Here is a 19,260-nt window from a genome sequence, read left to right as displayed (position 1 = left end):
TTGACTTAAACAGGGAGATTTCGGTAGTGAGATATATTTGAAAGGTTTAGACGGCGTATTTGACAGTTTGTCAGAAACTCTTTGTTCCAATTTTCTGGTCATTTTTCGTTAGTAGCTGTAATTTACATAATGTTTAATCGGCCATGTAAGAATATTTTCAGGAAAACCCAAATTTTAGAGGCGAACTTGCTTGTCTCCTAAAAAGAAGAAAGAAAAAAGGACAACGGAAATAAAAAAATAGAAAACTCTTTGAAATGTAACCAGGTAAATTATGCGCTATTTTGAAATTCATTCTCGCGGCCGTGATAATATTCGGCGTGTTTTGGCTAACTTTCCACAATAAAACTAACAGCTCACTGTTTTTTCTATGTTTGAAAGCAAAAAAAAATTATTTATTGGACTTCTTGTAGCGGTTTTGAAAATCTACGGAGAAAACTTGGAGTTCTGCGTCGCCTTAAAGTAGCTTTTTCATTCAAAACAGACCGAATTTACTAGAAGGGGTCGCCCCTGTTATCTTTTCCCACAAAACCATGAACTTTTTCGCCGAGTGGTCAATAGAGTAACCACTGCAATAAGCGCTCCATTGCAGAGCAACATGATAGAGATGTTGGGAATTATTTACCGTTTTCCTCTGATCTGTAGTGGAGAGTCCAATTTGAATCAAAGCAAAGTCGTTGCTTTGCTGTTTTCGTCCCGATCGCGGCTCAGTGATGCTCAGTTTGGGAGTGTGACAAATGGAACCTGAAAAAACCGTAAACAAAAAGAAAATTAATCTTCATGTGAACTCCTCAACCACAGTCAAAAGACGTTCAAAGAATTTTTACACTGTTCAAACAAGAACCTCAGGAGAGGTTCCTGCCAAGCTTTTGCTGTGGTGGAATGAAAAATATCCTTTCCGAAACGCAAAAATCGTCGTTAAGAATAGAACTTCCGTCTGTTTACTGTCTGTTAACTACAGTAACTAGAACGTTTTCCTTAAAATTTTTACATGTATATGACGCAAACGTTTTATACCAATGCAAGAACCCTCAGAGAAGTCTTGCCTTGCACATTTCCCTTATGAGAAATGAGGGAGCCCGTTGGGCTGCTGACACAAGTTTACAGCGGCTCAATATGAAGAATACTCGCTCGTAGCTACTATGCGCATTTCATGTGAAACATTTTCCCCAAGTTACGTTTCAAAAATATGCCAGGATGTTCTGAATCTGACCCTTATGTTCACTGAGAATGCGTTAAAGTGATAAGTGCTCAATTGAGAGTAACACACCCAGAAGGAGGGAATGGGTTGGATTAGTATTAGGAGCACTGAGAGCAATCAAATGCATGCTTACATGACAAATACAGCAGACTCAGTCCTAGTCCTTCCTCAGACAAATTCGCTCCGTCTTCCTTCCCAGCATCCCTCGGGACTACTTTCCCCAGTTTTTCATCGCTTTAACTGGGAACGAGTCTGTGTAAAAATTCAACTCGATCCCTAAATGATCATGAAATAAACCAAACAAACAAACAAACAAGCACACAAAACCTGGACGAAGATCCTACTAGCCGTCCCTTTTTTTGTCATTGCCTTTATTTTTTTAGCCAGTTTTGATGCCCACGTTATCGTCTTTCTTTTGCATGGAATAGTCCTCTTCAACTTGAATGTTTTGTTTTCCCAATAAAGGTCTCAGGGGAATTTGCCCAAAATTGGGAATGATTTTTTCCCCAAATGTTGCTTGTTTTTTGATTGGTCCAAATTTATTAAATGAGGTACCCATGAAGAGATCTATCGTTGCTCATTTTGGTGCTTAGCTTGGCACCCGGGGGGGGGGGGGGGGGCGGGGTACTGCCATATATGGGCTATATGGGTATGTGCCGCTGTGAAGGGTATGGTTTTCAAGCAGTTTACTCTAGGATAGGGTATATAAATCAGAGCGTTTGGGTCTAGAATAGGGTATCATTTTGCGGGAAACTGATCAGTTGGTTGAAGATTTTATCTAGAGTGGGGAAACAGCTACTCTAGGATAGGGGGATTTTGGGAGTTTACTCTAATATAGGGTAGCAAAATTCAGCTTTACTAGCTCTGGTATAGGTCAAGGGTTCCAGGGTCCCAGCAGCACATCCCCACCCAGAAATTCCTAAAGTGCCCCCCCCCCCCCCCAGGGTTTGGCAGTGAGTTTTGGGTGGTGGAAGAACGAAATAAGCATGGATCTAAAACGACCAAGAGTTAAAAGCCCTCTCTGGCTGAAGTGGGTGGGGGAGGGGGACGGGGGGTGTTATTCCCTTATATAAGCCATCAAATAGGTACATGTATGTGTTGCCCCAAAGGGTATGGTTTTCAGTCTGAAAAGGGGTATAGACTTTGCACATTATGGTCTGGAATCTGGTACGGTTTTTGAGGGAACTAAGGGAGTGTACGCTGTATGAACGTATCTGTAGTTTCAATTCTAAATCAATAAGAAAGGAAGAGTAATATGCGAATTCGTAATGGCTTTATAGGGTCAGGATTTGGAGAACCAGGGGCACACCCCAACCAAGAGTTCCCAGGAATATTCCCTCTTCCCTGGGGGCTGAAGAGGGGAAGGAAGGAAACAAAAACTTTGTGTAGCAGCCGCTGTGCCATTTTGAGCATCAGCCAGTCAATTTTTTTTAATTGTAGCCTACTCTACTCAGTAACATGGGGGCATTTCCGTGTTATTGTTCCTTTAATGTTCAAGTGTTGATGCTCTATCGGCTGCATTTTCTCTAACTCTTTAAGTTAGAAGCCATGCAGCCTATGGCTCCACAGTATCAATCTAAGTGAATACCACGCAAGTCACCTTCGCTGAGATTTAATGAAACACTGTAATTAAGTAAAATAGCCTTGTGACTAATTGTTTAATATTTTATTAATACACGTGATTCAAGTTAGAGTCTCTTCTTCTTGCTCCAGCAAAACCAATAAGAAAAATGTACTGTTCAAAAAAAAAAAATTGATATGCAAGAGGGAACCAATGAAATATAACACTGTTCACAGACGTTTTCATTAGACAACTTCCTTAGCATGTGCAAATTAATTAATATTATTCTAGCCTGTTCCAGGCGTTCAGATAGTGGGGAGCGGTGCGCAGAAAAAAGGAGCGCAAAAAAATAAAAGCGAGGGAGGTGGGACACCTCTCTCCCCAGTCCCCCTCTACTTTTCATCGCTATCTTTACTTCGCACCGCTCTCCACTATCTGAACGCTTGGAACAGGCTAATATTATTCTGGTTTTGAGCCTGTTTTCGTATTACTGTAAGCAGAGGAGTTCTCAGTCTAAGCGTTAAAGGGATGTCGAAAGTCAGTATCACAAAATTACTTTGGTTTTGCATCACTAGTCTATGCTTCATTTTTGAGCCAATCAGAGGTGAAACCAAAACCACTTGTTCCCTGCTTAGCCTGCGTAGCAAGTTTTTCGTCATGAGTTCATTTGCAGGGAACAAACTCATGTGGAAATACCTGATATGCAGGCTATGTCTTGCTCGAAAGTGTGTTGAGTCTTGTTTGGTTCATTCCATTCCGTGTCTCTTGTGACATGCCAGAGAAACTCTTTTGCAACTCAACATATACAACATTTTATGCTGAAATGAGAAGACAGTCTGAGAAAAACGCAAGATACATGACTGCAGAGTTTGTCTTCATACTGAAGTTTGTCTGTAGTTGGTTGTATCTAAGACTTGTTTGCCGCACATGGCACAGATACCTAAAGGGAAGAAAGTTTCTCCATGTTACACACTAATCAAAAAATGGGATGAATGGGAAAACCTGAAAGAATAATTTTCATTTTGATTGAGTCACGGTACAGTGTAGTGATCACAGTGTGTACCATGCCTTCCATATCGAAAAATCTTTATTTTTTTTGCTACTTAAACAACAAAAGCAAAAATAAAATCAACAAAAACATTGTTTAGATACAAACCTTTCTTGTATGCACAACCTATAAAAAAATCATAACTTTTGATTAACACAGGAACTTACAGATGACAGCTATCTTATCCAACTATAAACAATATCAAGATCCAGGTAAGAGAAAAATATCTCCTCCTTAAAGTGAAAAGAATGTTTGTCATATGGAGTGATTAGAGATTCAAGAGAAGATTCTGTTTTGTAAACAAAATGGTTAGACAACAAACTAGCTGCATTTTTGTGTTGGTGATGACTGCGTGCTGGTGTCAAACACAAGGTTTTGGAGTTAGGGTTTTTACAAACAACAAGACTTAGGAAGAGGAAAGGATGCACACCTTGGCTTTTTAATTGGCTTTTATACTTATACTTGCTAACTCTTAGAAGGGGAATTTTGACATATTGGATCTAGACTTCCTTAGGGCTTTATTCCATTCACACATTCAACAATGATATTTTTCCTAAGACATAATTTGCTAACTTTAGGCATGTTGGTGAACATTATTAAAATTAATGTAGTTAAATTTTTTTCTAGGCAAGGTTAAATTTGAGTCAATGGGGGGGCCAGTGGTGTAACTCTCCAAAGCACACTCATGTTTTGCAGGGGTGCAACTTAGGTTGTAGCGCTTTTTACAGATTGCCTTAGTTTCGCTTTTGTCACAAATTATTGAGAATCCATTGTATGATTTTTCTGTGATGGCAAATAATAGCATAATCACATCTCGCACATACTTTGGCAGTAGTGTGAATGCATCTGATGCACAGTTTGTTTGCAGATTCTGCATTTGTTGAAGGTTGTATATGGGTTAAATCTAAATATGGGAGAACAAAAAAAATGACAGAATTAAATTTACATGACAGCCACAAAACATAATATACCTCACAAAACAGTAAGATGTTCTGACCTTATGGTAACGTGGTTTTGTTAAACACTGATCAAACCCTGTTTAAATAACTGGCCCTAAGTGTTGATAATTAGATGACATAAGTGGTTAAATAAGCTTCAGTAACACACATACTGTTCCATAGTACATACATTCTTGTTACTTTACCTGTTCTTTTTCTGTGTCAAAAGCTTGTTCTCATTAACTTTCCTTCCTCCACTCTCTAAAGAATAAACAACGACCAACATGCCACACATTAAAACAATAATTTAGACACTGTTTCTTACAAAAATCTATGCAGTATTAAAAAAGGATGTATTATGCACTGATCAGTTTGAAACTTTCACATCCCCTCCACCCCCCCCCCCCCCCCCCCCAAGCATATGAACTTTTCAAGACAGGCCTCTTCAAATTCCTGTTACATAAGGCCAATATAGTGGCAATATGTTAATCCCAAACAAAAAATGTTTTGCAGACTGTGAAATTATTTGAAAAAACAGACTTTTCATTTGGTGCATATAAGCTTAATTTATAGTGAATGTTCCTGACATCTGAAAGTAAACCAAGACCCCGTTGTTCAAAGGCTGTTTTTCACTAACCCAAGGTTGATACACTTAATGGTGATGATGCTGTCATTAATTATAAATGACAAATGAAAAAAAAAAAAAGGAATCAAAGAGCTTGGTTTGAAAAATATATGGCCTTCAGCAGAATACTCCCCGCAAAATAATTATTCTCCATAATTGACAGCACACTTTTTTTCGCTAAGGATGTCCCCAGGATCTGATTGGAACGGATCAAACCCTGCAACTAACTAAATGACAAACGGTTTGGGATAGGGTTACAGGGATCACATCCAATCCATTTCGGCTAGCTGTAAGTCACTGATCGCATATGTGCCAAATCTTGCGGATTATTCAGGGGTCTCCTGGATACGGCACTGTCTCTCCCACTCTCCTGTTCTGGTCACAAAATCTCCCTGATAAAATGGGCTTTTGCGCTTTTTGCTGCTTTAGTATTTTTTCTTAAAATTGAAACTTTTTTATTAATTGTACAGTTTCTGGGACATTCATTTCTGCACCTATTTAGTCATGGCTGACAAAGATTATTTCGTCCTTTTGATAGCATGTAACTCATGTAAATCTTCAAATAATGTCCTAGGCAATGGTGGCTGGGTCAATTTGTGGGTGCGGGGTGGGTGTTTAAGCTGTTGACATTCGGTTATAGTGCAAGATAGAGAGCCTCCAGATGTTAGATCTCTGGAGGTTGACATCTCTCCGAATGACTTGTTTATCTTTCATTCTTCACCATTCAGGGTAACAGAAGATGATTCATCTACAATTCTACACTTTCTTTACCTGTTGTATTCCTTGCTCCAGATTTCCATGGGTCGGGGCAAATCACTTTTCCGAGTTTTTTTTGACCTGCGTCATTGCATTGAATAGAAAGTGAACAAACATTTCTGATACAAACTGGGAGTAAAAGTCACTCTGGAAAAGATGATGCCACCCGCAAAGAACGATAAATTTAGGGAGAAAAATGCTATTATGCCTTACACTTATCGCAGACCATTTTTCTTGGAAGAGGAACTACTTTCTTGTAAGGAAAACACGATGAAAGATACAATACGTACTGATAACACACAACAACTTTAAGCGGAATAACGTCATGTAAACAGGCACAAAAAATCTCATAACCCGTAGTGCGCGGTGGGAGTTTTTGGGGGTGGGAGATAATAGAGGAAAGCAAGAATTTTCTTATAACTTAAAGTAACGCAAAAACAGTTTTTATAAGAGATGGTTTATAGACTGAGGGATGGGATTTTTTTAGACTTTTATACCATCATATAGTATTATGTATTGATCTTTTTCTGACTTCTCATGAAGAGGGCAATTTTTGGCAAATTTGCAGACTCTGAAGTATTTTGGGATGCTAAACGAAATATTAATATTATTTATTTAATATTTGTGTAGATTCTTATAGATCAAAGCAACGGTGTTAATTATTTAATCTTGAGGACCATCTGTGCCTTAGTGCCCAAAAGATGTCTATCAATATCTTGTCTTGCCACTTACTTTGCATTTTTGTGATTGGATAACATTTTAAGTCAGAGATGGATCCTATGGATACACATTAATTTCTACCACTGGTTTTGGAAAGGAAAGATTGACATAAATAAAATAGAGAAAGAGATTTAAGTGAAAAGTTTATGTCCTCAATAACTATAAATGGGCAGGAAAATTCAGGCTTTCCTTGAAGGAAACATCTTAAACTGTAAATTAGGAACTTCAAGATTTGAAAAATAATACTTTAAATGAACTGAGGGCTGAAAAGAGTAAGGAGGACTATCATTGGCAAAATGTAACAACAGAGTTGAAATACAAAAGAAAGGTGGAGAGAGAGGAAGTATATGGCTAAAGAGGTAGTATATGAACATTTCTTTGTTGTATTGTTCATCAATGCTTACATTATTCCATTACACCTGTTAATAGAATCTGGATAGGAATCAAACAACATTCTATCCTATGCCCACTTATGCCTGTTTACAAGTAAACCTATTTCTTCAGACTTAGTGTAGTCTCAAGAGTCTTGTTTTTTATGTACATATTAAAGTTTGTAAATTCTTCTATTAGGACCCCAGCAACTTCAAGGCACTCAAAACAGCAGTTTGTGAATTCTTAACTGAACATCATCTCATCTCTGTGCAGGGCTGTCAACTCCCCATGTCTTTAAATATTGAGAATTGACAGGCAGGGGATTATACATGACATCATAACCCAAGGATCATGACATCATTTGTGCAAAAAATACTCGTTGAATCCGATTGTCATGAATTTGTGATGATGCAAAATGCACGAAAACCAATCAGATTATTATATTACAATGACATACTGGAGTTGATAAGGAAACATTCGATGTCAACATTAAAATGGCATAAACAACACAAAATAGTTGAAATTTTATTGTTGGAAAGTTGAGTCTACTGAAGAAATGGCATACTTCGGTGGCAGATTATCCTAGAGATTTCATTCATGGCATCTCCCGAATTATCTGGGAGAGTTGACAGCACTGTCTCAGTGTCTGTGTATTGCTTGACTATTTCACAGTCATTCTTGGGTGTTGTTTCCAATCTACTCAAGTTATTACACTGATCCTAGAACCCAAGACGTTTTAAGACAGTCACAACAGCATCCTTGTGAATTCCTTTTATCTTCACTTGACTCGTAAGTTCATTAATTTGGGAGTTAATATCTTTTCCAAGATGTTGTCTCAAACAATCATCAAGAGCCTAAAAATAGAGAACGAAAATACAGAGGAATTTTGTTAAGTAGAGATAAGAAAATTCTAATTCTTTTCCTCTCTTTCTTTCCTTAAATATTTGATGGATGGTCTCCTCTTTTCCTTATCTAAATTGCAGTTGACCAACAGGATATAAAAAATATGACATAATGTCTTTTTCTATTTAAAAAAAAGACTAAGAAACAGTTTTAGTAGAAATGAATATTATGCGTGAAAACTGGTATGCTTCTAGCACTCTTTTATATATGACAGAACATGTACTTTGCTGTGTAATATTATGACATGGAGAACCATTCCCAACAAAAATACTTTGTCTAAGTTTTGTGCAAAACCTAAAATCTTGCTCCAAAAGTCATCAGTGGCCATGAGGCCCTGGAAACAGCAAAGCCCTGCTCTCCTCTTTCTCTTAATTCTTACCTGGAGATCACCTTTAATTTTCCTTATCACAGTGAGTTTATAATTTCCTCCACGCTTGTAGTCTGAGTAAACTGGCAAGTTGTTGAATTTGGATCTCTTAATGAAAAATGGCAAATTTGGTGACTCTGCAAAAAAAAAAAAAAAAAAAAAAAAAAATGTCATCCAAAGGCATTAATTAGCTAGTACATAAAAGGATCAATGAAGATGCCAAATGTCTTATGGATGAGTAGTTTACTGGAAGGAAAACTCTACAAAATGGATAGAAATTGGAGCAAAAGGCAATAGATAAATACTATTATATGTTCATTATGTGAAGCATGATTTTTCCAGATCACCCCCTGCGATTGTTACAGAAGAATGCAAAGCTACTGGGGATGTTCCATTTTTTATCTGCACCCTCCCTGAGGATAGCTGCTTTGAATAGGGGGGTTCAGATATTTTCTTCAAAGAAGCCAACAAAATTTGTACCCTTCAGACAAATTTTGCAAAGGTGCCAGACAAAAAATGAACCCTTCGGACTTCATTTTGCAAAGAGTACCGACAAAATTTTGAGGGTTCAGATTCCGGTCACCCTTGGGAGTGTGGATAAAAGATGGAATGTCCCCTATGGCCTTCCCCTGTTTAAAGCTGTGTTTCCAAAAGCTCCATATACAGTCGACTCTCTCATAACGGACACCTCTATAAGACGGACACCTCTGTAAAATGGACAACTAGAGTTGGTCCCTGCCTTTCTTTACTCCTTTTATTTGACTCTTTATAAGTTGGACATCTCTCTAAGATGGACACTTAGTACTGGTCCCAAAGGTGTCCGTCTTAGAAAGAGTTGACTGTACAAACAAAGGTATGATAAAGGAAAACAGAGGCCTCAAAATTAATTTAGAAGGAAGAAAACGTACCAGTAGCGGGAGGAACCCAACCGCTAGGGGATTCTTCAATCTGCTTTAACCTTTCTGGTTTGATTACATATGTCACTCTGTTAGTTGTCTGTGGTGATTTTTTAAGATGGCTTGCGATCTAAAAAGATCACAAAAGGAAAATCAAAAAACATTTATAAAACATCTGCCAAATTCAAGACCTACTGCACTATTAACCTTTGCTGATCTTTGACCAGTTTGTGATTGCAGGATCACATTCGTAGAGAGAAATGACCTGCAAACTTTGCAGAGTGATCTGGCAGTCGCCATCTTTACCCTGGTAATGATGTACATGAAGTACAAACGCTGACCTCTTCATGGCTCAACTAATCATGCCTTGCGCGCCATGCGTCAAATGGCTGCGCAGTAATACAATCCTTCCTCTTCGAAAATTCGGTTGCACCACCACGTGTAATTGTTGAGAAATGTAAGTAAAAAGTCCATATTTTTATACCATAAAGGTTCAAGGTATGAGGCCTTCTGCATCTTAATACATCAAATACTTATTGTAGTTTACTTTCGTGATAGTTAACTCAAGATGCAGCTTTTTGTGCGCGGAGAAAACCTCCATACTTTCGACGTAACCGGTGGCGAGAGTGTGTTAGCTCTCAAAAACGAAATAGCCTTCGCCGAAGGCATCCCAGCCGACGAACAAGTTCTCTTTTATGCTGGAAAGCCACTTGAGGATGGAATGAGTCTTTTGGATTGTGGGGTAGCTGATCTGTCTACACTGGAAGTTGGCCTTCGCTTGCTTGGAGGTATAAAAGTTTGTACTTTATGTTGACGTATAAACCGTTTTAAAATAGATCTTATCTAAAGCAGTTTTCGTTCTGATCACAATTAATCCCATTATTCACGTCGTTATTCGTTAACTTAATACCGGCAGAAAACATATTACTTTAAGAAAGTAGCAGTACTTCATTTACATAACATCTGTGTGTATTCTTATTCCAGAACTAAAATAACCAAACGTTTGAATGCACATACTGGGATGAACGCTTTACACTGGTTTTACTACTTGTCAAATTCTTTGCCTCAGAGTTCGCTACCTATGTGCTGGGCTTGTTGCCTATTGTAAAAGTCCAAAACTTGCAACTTTGGAAGAGCAAGTTTAAAAGAACGAGAAATATTTTAATTTTTTTTTTCCTAGTGGGATTAAAGAAATATTTTCAATGGTCTAGAGAAAGTAATATGTAGTGAACGTGTCGCGAACTAGGACGTAGCAAATTCAGCAAATAGCAAAACTGGTTGTAAATGCGTCAAAGTGATGTTGTCTACAGGTAGTAACCAACAATAGGTTGAATTACAACCTGAACAAATACCATGTAAAAAGCTCTTATAAGAGTTAATGGTCAATTCTTGCCAGTAGAAGAGATTTGTACAAGACTTTTGTGTATTCTTATTCTGGACTATGATTAATCGAAGACACTTGCAATTTTGTTTTTTGCTGATGTACAGTCTGACTTTGTAATAGTAACCATATCAAAACAATACACTGCAGTAAATTATTTCCTGGGCAATAACTACATTCTTGGGTGTTTCTTGGTGTTGCAGAAAGCATTATTGGTTGAATCGCTTTTGTGTTATTGTGTGGGTATTTTTCAGGGTCTTAACAATCTTTTGCATTACGTCATTTGGTGATAGCACCTGTCCGCAACACCAAGAAACTACCACATTCTTTTGGCGTGTGAAGACCTGAAGAATATTATTCCTAACAATTCATGCCTAAGTTAAACACTTAAAGATGTTTGCAATATACTCACTGATCAGGCTTGGTTGTTCAAAAATGGTTCTTGCCAAAATCTGTTCTCAGGGGTTTGTAGAAACTGTATGGAACTCTTTGCAAGTTTCATAGTGTAGTGAAGGTTCGCAGCATATGTATTCAACGTATGTTACCAGGGTTAGAACCTTAGCAAAAAACTACACCTTACAGGGCTCGAAATTCAAAAATCCTTAGGTCGCCAGATGCAAATTTTTAGTTTCCAGTTTGAATAATGTAAATGACACAGCTCATAGTATGGCGCCATCCATCAGATTTGATCGTTTGACTTTCGTTGGCCCATTTTTTTATGACAAAAGCAAAGCAAGATAAGATGAAATTTTTGTTTTAACTTTAGTCGTTTAATAATTTATTTTAATCTAAATTGTAGAGAAAAAAAACCAGAATTTTTTGTTGCCAAGGAGAAAATGTTAGTTTCATTGGCGACCATATCAGTTGCAAATTCGAGCCCTGCCTTATATGTTAAATATTTGTTCAACCTGAGAATGGAAATTTCCCCCTGACAATTCCACTAGCTGTAGCTGTGAAAGTAGCTGCTTTTGGAGAGTAGTATAATTCCTAAAATAAATGTACAATGGTAATGTATGTTGTGTTTACTTTTTACATTACTTTTCTTCACTTTTAGGTAAGGTTCACGGCTCCTTGGCCCGTGCTGGTAAAGTAAAAGGCCAGACACCCAAGGTAGGTCGCTGTGCTGTAAATCATGCAGTTGTACATTAAGCTGGTTGAACTGTGGGGGATCTTGATTTCTCTCAATTAGTATTCTATTCTGCTACTTATAATTAACCAGTCAGTGATAAAGATGGGAGTATAAGTGTTAAGTTATACAGCAGATTGAGACCTTAAGAAAACTTTTATGTCAAAACCTTGTCTAGTTGTGGGCATATTATTCACAACCGAGGAACACAACTGTGAACCTCATTTAGAAGTAACTACATTGCTGTTTTTCTCTTCAGGTTGATAAGCAAGAAAAAAAGAAAAAGAGGACAGGTCGTGCTAAGCGCAGAATGCAGTACAACAGGCGATTTGTTAACGTCGTTGCTGGATTTGGAAAGAGGCGGGGACCCAACTCAAATGCTCCTTGAAGTGCTATTCATGTTTAAATTGATGATCATGTAAATGGTGCTTAGTTCACAATAAAATATTGTTTTAACACTGCTGCAAATGTTGACAGAGTGCTACTGTTCCTCATAGATTTGCCAGGTACAGTCAAGGAAGGTCAAGTGTACCCCTCAAGATTCTATTAATGAATTGATTATTTGACAAATGAATCCGTTAGTCGTTCAAATTGGCATCCCTGCGTGCGTAATGAGCAGTGAATCTTTTACAAGAATTTCTCTGTATTTGGTAAGACTGAAAATCTTTGAATTGATTATATTTTTCAGAAGACATTGCCATCAAGTTCGGGGAAACTGAGCTGGTAGAAATTTCGTAACTGCCTTGCATGTGAATTCATGGTTCATTATGCATGCAAGAATGCAGAGATGAATCTGAAATCTACAACTACAAACGGATTCAACTTTCAAATAATAAATTCATTAATGGGATCTTGGGGGGTGCGCTTGACCTGGCTTGACTGTAACGCTTCCCTACAAAAATTTAATACTTTGACTATCAAGATGTCAGCAGTCCTTTCATGTGGGATTGCAAAGCAGTGTAACTGATTCCATTTTGTGACTCTACTTTGACTGATTCAACCCTTAAAATCTCAAGGGCAATGTAATAGGATATGTAGTGGAGTATAACTTATAGCTCTGTAGTCAAAATCTTGAGATGTAACTAGTGCCATTTGTTTGAAATGTCTTTTATCCTAGGGGGGAACTTTTGGACTGATTATAACTGGAGGGAAATTTGTTTTTCTGTAATTTACCATGCAAATGATATATTGAAGCATTGCCTCAATAAATTTTTGGCCATGCAATCTCCCAAAACTTGCTATTGTCAAAATATTGCAGAAAAAAATAATATTTGAAAACAGTTTGTGGTGTAAATGCCAGTCTACATTCAAGGCCGTGCTTCACCCTTTAGGTCCCAAGAGTGACCAACATCAATTTTCTCGTAACAACATCCGCAGATCATCAAGAGTAAAGGTTATGAGCATTACTAAATTGATTACCAAAGGGAGAAGGCTTTGATCGTAACCCAAATTCTCTCAACTATTCTTAAAAGAAATGTATGAAGATCAGTCTGGAGAATTTGTATGTGGATACTGGGGCTTAAAGGGTTAAATAATGAAGGTCAAGTCCACTACTCTGAAACATACAGAGTGCCCAGCATAGGACTTCTATGAAGAAAAAAAAAAGTTTAATTCCTGGTCACCTAAGGGCTAAAGTAAGGTGCTAGGGACCACTGGATGCTGCTAGAACACAGCTTTGATATTTTGTAACAGCTTTTACTACACTTAATAGGATTTGTATGTGAACTCTGCAATCACTCTAAACAACTGATTGGGAGAGTTCATAGTATGGAAGTGATGTACTTTGCAGCTTCAATAACGGGCAGGGAAAGACAGTTTCCTCTTCAAAATTTTATTGCAAAGATATCTTAAGTTAGTCCGAAAGGTCCATGGGCCCTTTGCTGCACAACAGACATTTTATACTAATGTTAATTTATTAATATTACAATTAACAACGTTTTGTCCAATCTGTTATATTTCCTCCAAAAGAAGAAGAACGGATGTCTGCAACAACAAAATAGTTTTTAGAGAACATACAGAAGAATATACAGTGTAGGCTACTAAATAACTACAAAATAATTATTTACATAAGATTGAGTTTGGAGATCAAGGCTGTTTCTAATGAATTGAGAAAGGCATACAGCAAAATCACAAAATACTACTCAGACTGATCAAAATAGAGGGTTTGTACACTGTTCCATCCATTGTTTACTATATTACACATTCACTGCAGCTTAGTTCTGGTGTCAGAATGGCTACATGTTGAAATAAATTGATTGATGTCATTATAAAATAAATAAAATCATCTTCATATAACTACATTACTGGTACCCTATTTAAATGTGTTGTTCTATGTAATTTCCATACTCAATCCTGGAAGGTCAGATATGTAGAGCAGGAATGGTTTGGAATCCCTGTGGGGCAGGAGGTTACGCCATATGACCTTCATTGTAAGGAGTGGGTGTGGACGTGTTTTGAACAAACACTTAATATTATTCTGGCTTCTTTAACATTGTGAAAGCAGCCACGTCAGAAGTGTTATCTTTGCCAATAATTTTTGGTCAAAAGTAGCTTGCACGAACTCAGGTCTTTTTTACATTCAAGCGAACTACCTGTCGCATGTCTGGGACCCCTGGCTCATTTTGCCCTTGCCTTTGCCTGCCTGAGAAATGTGCAAAAATAACGCCTGTTCTGCAGGGTTGTCAAAAGAGTAATCTATTCCCCATTAAAAGGAGATAAAAGGCGGGTATATCACCAGAGAACAAGCATTGTGTAGGTGAGGTAGGTAATGTTAGTATAATAATTAGGTTTTTGTTATTGATAATAAACTACTGATATTATAGCATAAAATAATTTTGTAAGTTCTATCTTAATAACAACAAGAACTGCGCGGAAGAACTTCATTCTTTGTGTCAAGGAGAATAGCACTGGATCTCGATTGACCATTGGGGGATAGCATGGTTCCATTCTAAAAAAAAGATGATAAACACAGTCATTCTGATACCATGGGAAAATATGTTGAAATGACGTAGAATTTGAAGGAGGTCATAACAGACATTTTCACCCACATAATGAAAAACTGCTTTAAGTCCATTATGGTGGGTTCAATGTTTTTTCTTTGTAGTTTGAGTGGTTTATTAGAGTGAAGGCTAAAAAATTGGAAATCAATCAGTGGAATATTTCATTGAAAATGCACATTATACTAACTTGATTATTCTCATCCATTTCTTGTAAAATTTGCCGACATATTTCTGTGAAGGCCTAAAAGAAAATATAGAGTTACCATTCAGTTCTCATACAATGTACAAACAGGCTGTACGATTTAAAGAAACTGAGTTACATGCATGCTGGAAGGAAACAAAGAACTAGGACAACAAACAAGGGAAATTGCCATTTTAAATGACATTAACTCTTTTTTTGTCTTGTCCCAGTGCATTTCTAAGTTTTAAATGGAAGAATTGTCACAAACTTGTAGGTTGAAGATGACCATTTGAGATAGTGTTCTACCAGAAAGTAGCACTACATAAAGACTGTTGATGCTTTTTGCTAACAACTGATTGTATGAACCTCCTCATCAGAGTCAAAGTTATTCAAATTATTGTAGAGTGCATATGCTTTTTTCTACATTATTTTTGTTCAGAACACTTAAATATCAAGGAATTATAATACCCTTACCTCATCTATATTAATATTTGACTGGGCACTTGTTTCGTAGAATTTAATATTTTTTTCTGCCGCAAACTGAATAAAAAAAGAACATTTTATTTATGAGCAGGCTTCCAAATTTTTGATAGGCTATTATTTTGAGGGTTACGAGTCTCATGAGACAACAAGTCTTACAACTAGTAAGCCAGTCAGCGATTTAACCCTTTAAACCTTAAGATCAAAATTTGAATTCTCATGTGTTGCCCCTATTCATTTCCTGCAGAAGTAGTAGCAAGAAGTTGATAAAATATCAAGCAAATCCGTCTTGTGTGATCATGTCCGTACTGAGTTCTCACGACCACTCTGTTTTGCAAAAGCATTGATCAATATTGCAAGGAGAAATTTGATGCTGATCACTCTTGGGGCTTAAAGGGTTAAGGCCGATAAAGAGATGACAAATCAGACACAAGTATTGAAGAAAGTCTACAAAAAATTCCCTAGGACAAATATTTAAAACACAACAAAATACTTACCCTGGCTCCCTGATCTTTCCATACTTTTCTCTCATCTTCTGCATCACATTTGTTTGCAAGTAGTAATCTTTGAACATTGTTGTTAGCATGCTAAATTTAAATTAAAATGAAAATAATTAACAAGAGAAACTTGTGCTGTGGGAAAAGGGCATAGGATATATTTTGCTTTGAGATTTACAACAGCACCATGTAAAGATTGGTTTGAATACGAATAAATTAGCCTGAATCAGAGAGCTAAACTCTTTAATTGGGGTCCACTTACTGGAAAGCTGACCAGTGGCAAGATCAATAAAAAATTATTATTATTTAAACTGTACAGATTTTCGATGTCTAATGAAAGATAGGATAACTTTTCTTTGCTTCATACGTTCTTGTTCCATGTTAAGAAGAGAAAACAGGAAGCACTGTCTCTGACACTTCCTTGTTTCATGTTAAATAGGAAGTTCCTACTTTCTTGTCAAATAAAGCTATTTAAGGATTATTTGACTAGACAATGCTTACCTCATCAACATATCTAAGCCATTTTCGAATGTTATTGAAAGTTTCTTGTCTTGTGATGTCATAGACCAGAATTATTCCCTGAATGGGGAAAAAGAATAGAAATACTCATTATCTTGTGGGGTGAATTTTTGTTTGGGTATGTCATCTTCTTATCTCAATAAAAAAAAATCAAAATTTAGTTGATAATTTAACAGACGAATCTTAATTATTATTATTTTTAAAAACAACAAAAACTAAATGCGTCTTTCACAGGAGAAGTGTCACATTTTTCAGAGTGCAAGGAAAGTCATGACTGATAGCCCGGGGCTAGTGGATTTTGTTATCAGGCTAGTTATTTTTGTTCTTAACTTGCCCGACGGTCAAGTGCTATTTTTTGGGGAAATTCAAATTACAGAACGATTGTAATCCTGTTAATCAAAAAGGGTTTTGGGGCTACTTGAAAAGGCTTGTGGGCTAGTACATGTTAGCTACAGCTTGCCCAAACAGCAGACTGTAAAACTGACTTTCTTTGCACCCTGTTTTTGGAAAAACTTGCAACAAGATGAAACAGATTTGAATATGAAAATATACAGTCGTAAAATTAAAAAAACTTTTTTATAATTCTTCTCAGCTATTTATTTTTTTCTAGATGACATAGAGGGTCAATAGAAGAGTGAAGATTTTTTTATGCCACATTATAGATCAGTTTATTACTGAAACATCAACAGAGCTCTTGGATGTGGATAGGTTCTGAAACCTCTGATGAACTTTCTTTTAAGTGTTTCAAGAATAGTTTTCTCCATGATATGGTGTTTATTACTCACATGCGCTCGCCTGTAGTACTGTGTTGTTATTGTTTCATATCTTTCTTGACCAGCTGTGTCCCTAATGAGACAAAGTATCCATCATTAAGTTACTCTTCAAAGTCACTATTTAATGCACTGGGGAATGAAACAGCAACAAGTAAAAACAGGTTATACACATAGTTAACCACACTTATTCTGTGTTTTATGACGACCCAAAAGAATAAAGAAAAGTGTAGTCACAACAATAAACTATTAGATTATCTAAGAAAAAAATATGATATCATTTGTTAACCATATTGTGTCAAAGATGTTCAATTACACACTCCCTTTGCGTAATTTCTATCAATGAAATCCAAGTTATTGTTGAACAAAAGTTAAGAAAAGGAAATATAAATAAAATCTACTAGAATGCAAGTTATATGGGAAATCTACAACCCCACCATTTAATTATTCAATGAAGATATATTTCTGTAGATACTTAAAGCCGGGGACATTCAATTCAAGACATTTACGTCTACTTCTTGAACTTCTAATGCCAATACCTATGATATTCTTCGTGAATAAAACCCTTAGCTGCTCTTTATATCATGGCAAAAAGAAAACACATAAAACAAGTGGCTATTCAGATAACAGTGAGACAAATATCAACTTTAAGTTCGACCGTCTTAGAGCAGTTAACTGCACAATCTGATCTGAATGAAATTTTATTCACCAGAAACGGACAGCTGAAAAAACAAGGGCAAGAAACTGAAATAGACCGTTGCAGCTGAGTTTATTTCTGCCTAAAATTAATGTTTTCATGCCGATATATGGCACCCGTCCTTGAATTCAAAGAAAAGCGAATATAGCTGATGTATTGGTAACAGAACTGACCGGGCAAAATAGCTTATCTTGGATGCTTAAAATTTAATTTGTTGTCAGATGACCAGTTGAACTCTTATAGGTGTAGTTAATTTCTTTTTCTTTCCTGTTTGCACAAATTTATCGTAGGAGGTTGAGAAATATATTGATACATAGCTCTACGTCAAACTACCGCATCCTCGCGCTGGTTTTTTTTCATCATCCAAGGTCACGCTACCGTGTATTTAAGCTTATATTGATTTTTCAGTTAAGAAAAAAAACAAAAAATTAACACTAGATAAGATTTTCGAATCAGCCAGTCATTTCGATAACTCTAGAAAAAAACGAAACGCTGCGGGTAAGAAGAGCCACGAAAATTTAGCTCTATAGAGTTCAAAGCTTCCTGTGGTGACGCGGTAGTTTTGAGCCAAAGCGTTCCTGATGAAGTAATAGTTTGGTACACTTTGGTTTCGAATCCCGATAACGATTAACATTAATATAATAGTCGTACAGTACAAATTATTAACAATTCAAAATCCCACTTATTCCCTCCAGTTATAAAAATCATTAAGCCGAGTCACCGGAAACCGATCGACATAGAGGCTTAGCTTACCACATTTGTATCCTTATTCGTTTGCCTTCCACTACGATCGTCTTCATTTTGAAATCAATTCCTGTAAAAGCACAAATCAGGAACATTTTCTCTTAGCATCTTGAGTGGCAGGTATTTAACTACCTGCTGATATAAACAATGATTTTGAAGCAAGGAGAACTGCGAATAGGCTTACCTATCGTTGAGATGTGCGATCTGTTGAATTCGTTGTTCGCGAATCTGCACAGAATGCAAGTTTTTCCTACACCCGAATCCCCGATAAGCAGAATTTTAAACAAGTAATCGTAACTTTTCGCCATGTTCCCACGTCCAGTTTTAAAGGCACTCAACCGTTGATAGCAATACAGCTCCTTTCGTAAGTTTGCGGTATGCTAGGCAACTTCAAATGAAATATTCATGATAAAAAAACACTTCCTCTTGGTTAGACGTAATAAAATCTACATAGGCGCTTCATAGGCGCCATTTTTAAACAT

General features: G+C 36.8%; 4 protein-coding genes across 4 annotated transcripts; 1 reads left to right on the top strand and 3 right to left on the bottom strand.

The window, feature by feature from the left end:
• Positions 1–2,794: 2,794 nt before the first annotated feature.
• Positions 2,795–6,434, bottom strand: LOC140942991 (cysteine-rich PDZ-binding protein-like). The gene is made up of 6 exons (XM_073392019.1): positions 6,340–6,434; positions 6,142–6,207; positions 4,952–5,006; positions 4,632–4,711; positions 3,916–3,933; positions 2,795–3,699 (listed from the first exon to the last, which is right to left on the bottom strand). Exons 1-6 carry the CDS (start codon positions 6,353–6,355, stop codon positions 3,635–3,637), a joined length of 300 nt encoding a protein of 99 aa, XP_073248120.1. The 5' UTR covers positions 6,356–6,434; the 3' UTR covers positions 2,795–3,634.
• Positions 6,435–7,213: 779 nt separating this feature from the next.
• Positions 7,214–9,703, bottom strand: LOC140942989 (large ribosomal subunit protein mL49-like). The gene is made up of 4 exons (XM_073392017.1): positions 9,592–9,703; positions 9,397–9,514; positions 8,501–8,625; positions 7,214–8,072 (listed from the first exon to the last, which is right to left on the bottom strand). Exons 1-4 carry the CDS (start codon positions 9,682–9,684, stop codon positions 7,938–7,940), a joined length of 471 nt encoding a protein of 156 aa, XP_073248118.1. The 5' UTR covers positions 9,685–9,703; the 3' UTR covers positions 7,214–7,937.
• A 35-nt stretch (positions 9,704–9,738) lies between these two features.
• On the top strand, positions 9,739–12,359 carry LOC140942990 (ubiquitin-like FUBI-ribosomal protein eS30 fusion protein). The gene is made up of 4 exons (XM_073392018.1): positions 9,739–9,841; positions 9,943–10,172; positions 11,820–11,875; positions 12,151–12,359. The coding sequence occupies exons 2-4, from the start codon at positions 9,953–9,955 to the stop codon at positions 12,277–12,279; spliced, it is 405 nt and encodes a 134-aa protein (XP_073248119.1). The 5' UTR covers positions 9,739–9,841; positions 9,943–9,952; the 3' UTR covers positions 12,280–12,359.
• A 1,347-nt stretch (positions 12,360–13,706) lies between these two features.
• Positions 13,707–19,216, bottom strand: LOC140942986 (ras-related protein Rab-13-like). Its single transcript, XM_073392013.1, has 8 exons — positions 18,963–19,216; positions 18,788–18,848; positions 17,353–17,413; positions 16,550–16,627; positions 16,049–16,138; positions 15,546–15,611; positions 15,078–15,131; positions 13,707–14,838 (listed from the first exon to the last, which is right to left on the bottom strand). Exons 1-8 carry the CDS (start codon positions 19,084–19,086, stop codon positions 14,740–14,742), a joined length of 633 nt encoding a protein of 210 aa, XP_073248114.1. The 5' UTR covers positions 19,087–19,216; the 3' UTR covers positions 13,707–14,739.
• Positions 19,217–19,260: the final 44 nt, after the last annotated feature.

This window comes from Porites lutea, chromosome 7 (genome assembly GCF_958299795.1).
Source record: "Porites lutea chromosome 7, jaPorLute2.1, whole genome shotgun sequence".
NCBI lineage: Eukaryota > Metazoa > Cnidaria > Anthozoa > Scleractinia > Poritidae > Porites > Porites lutea.
This window is presented reverse-complemented; position numbering and strand designations above follow the sequence as displayed.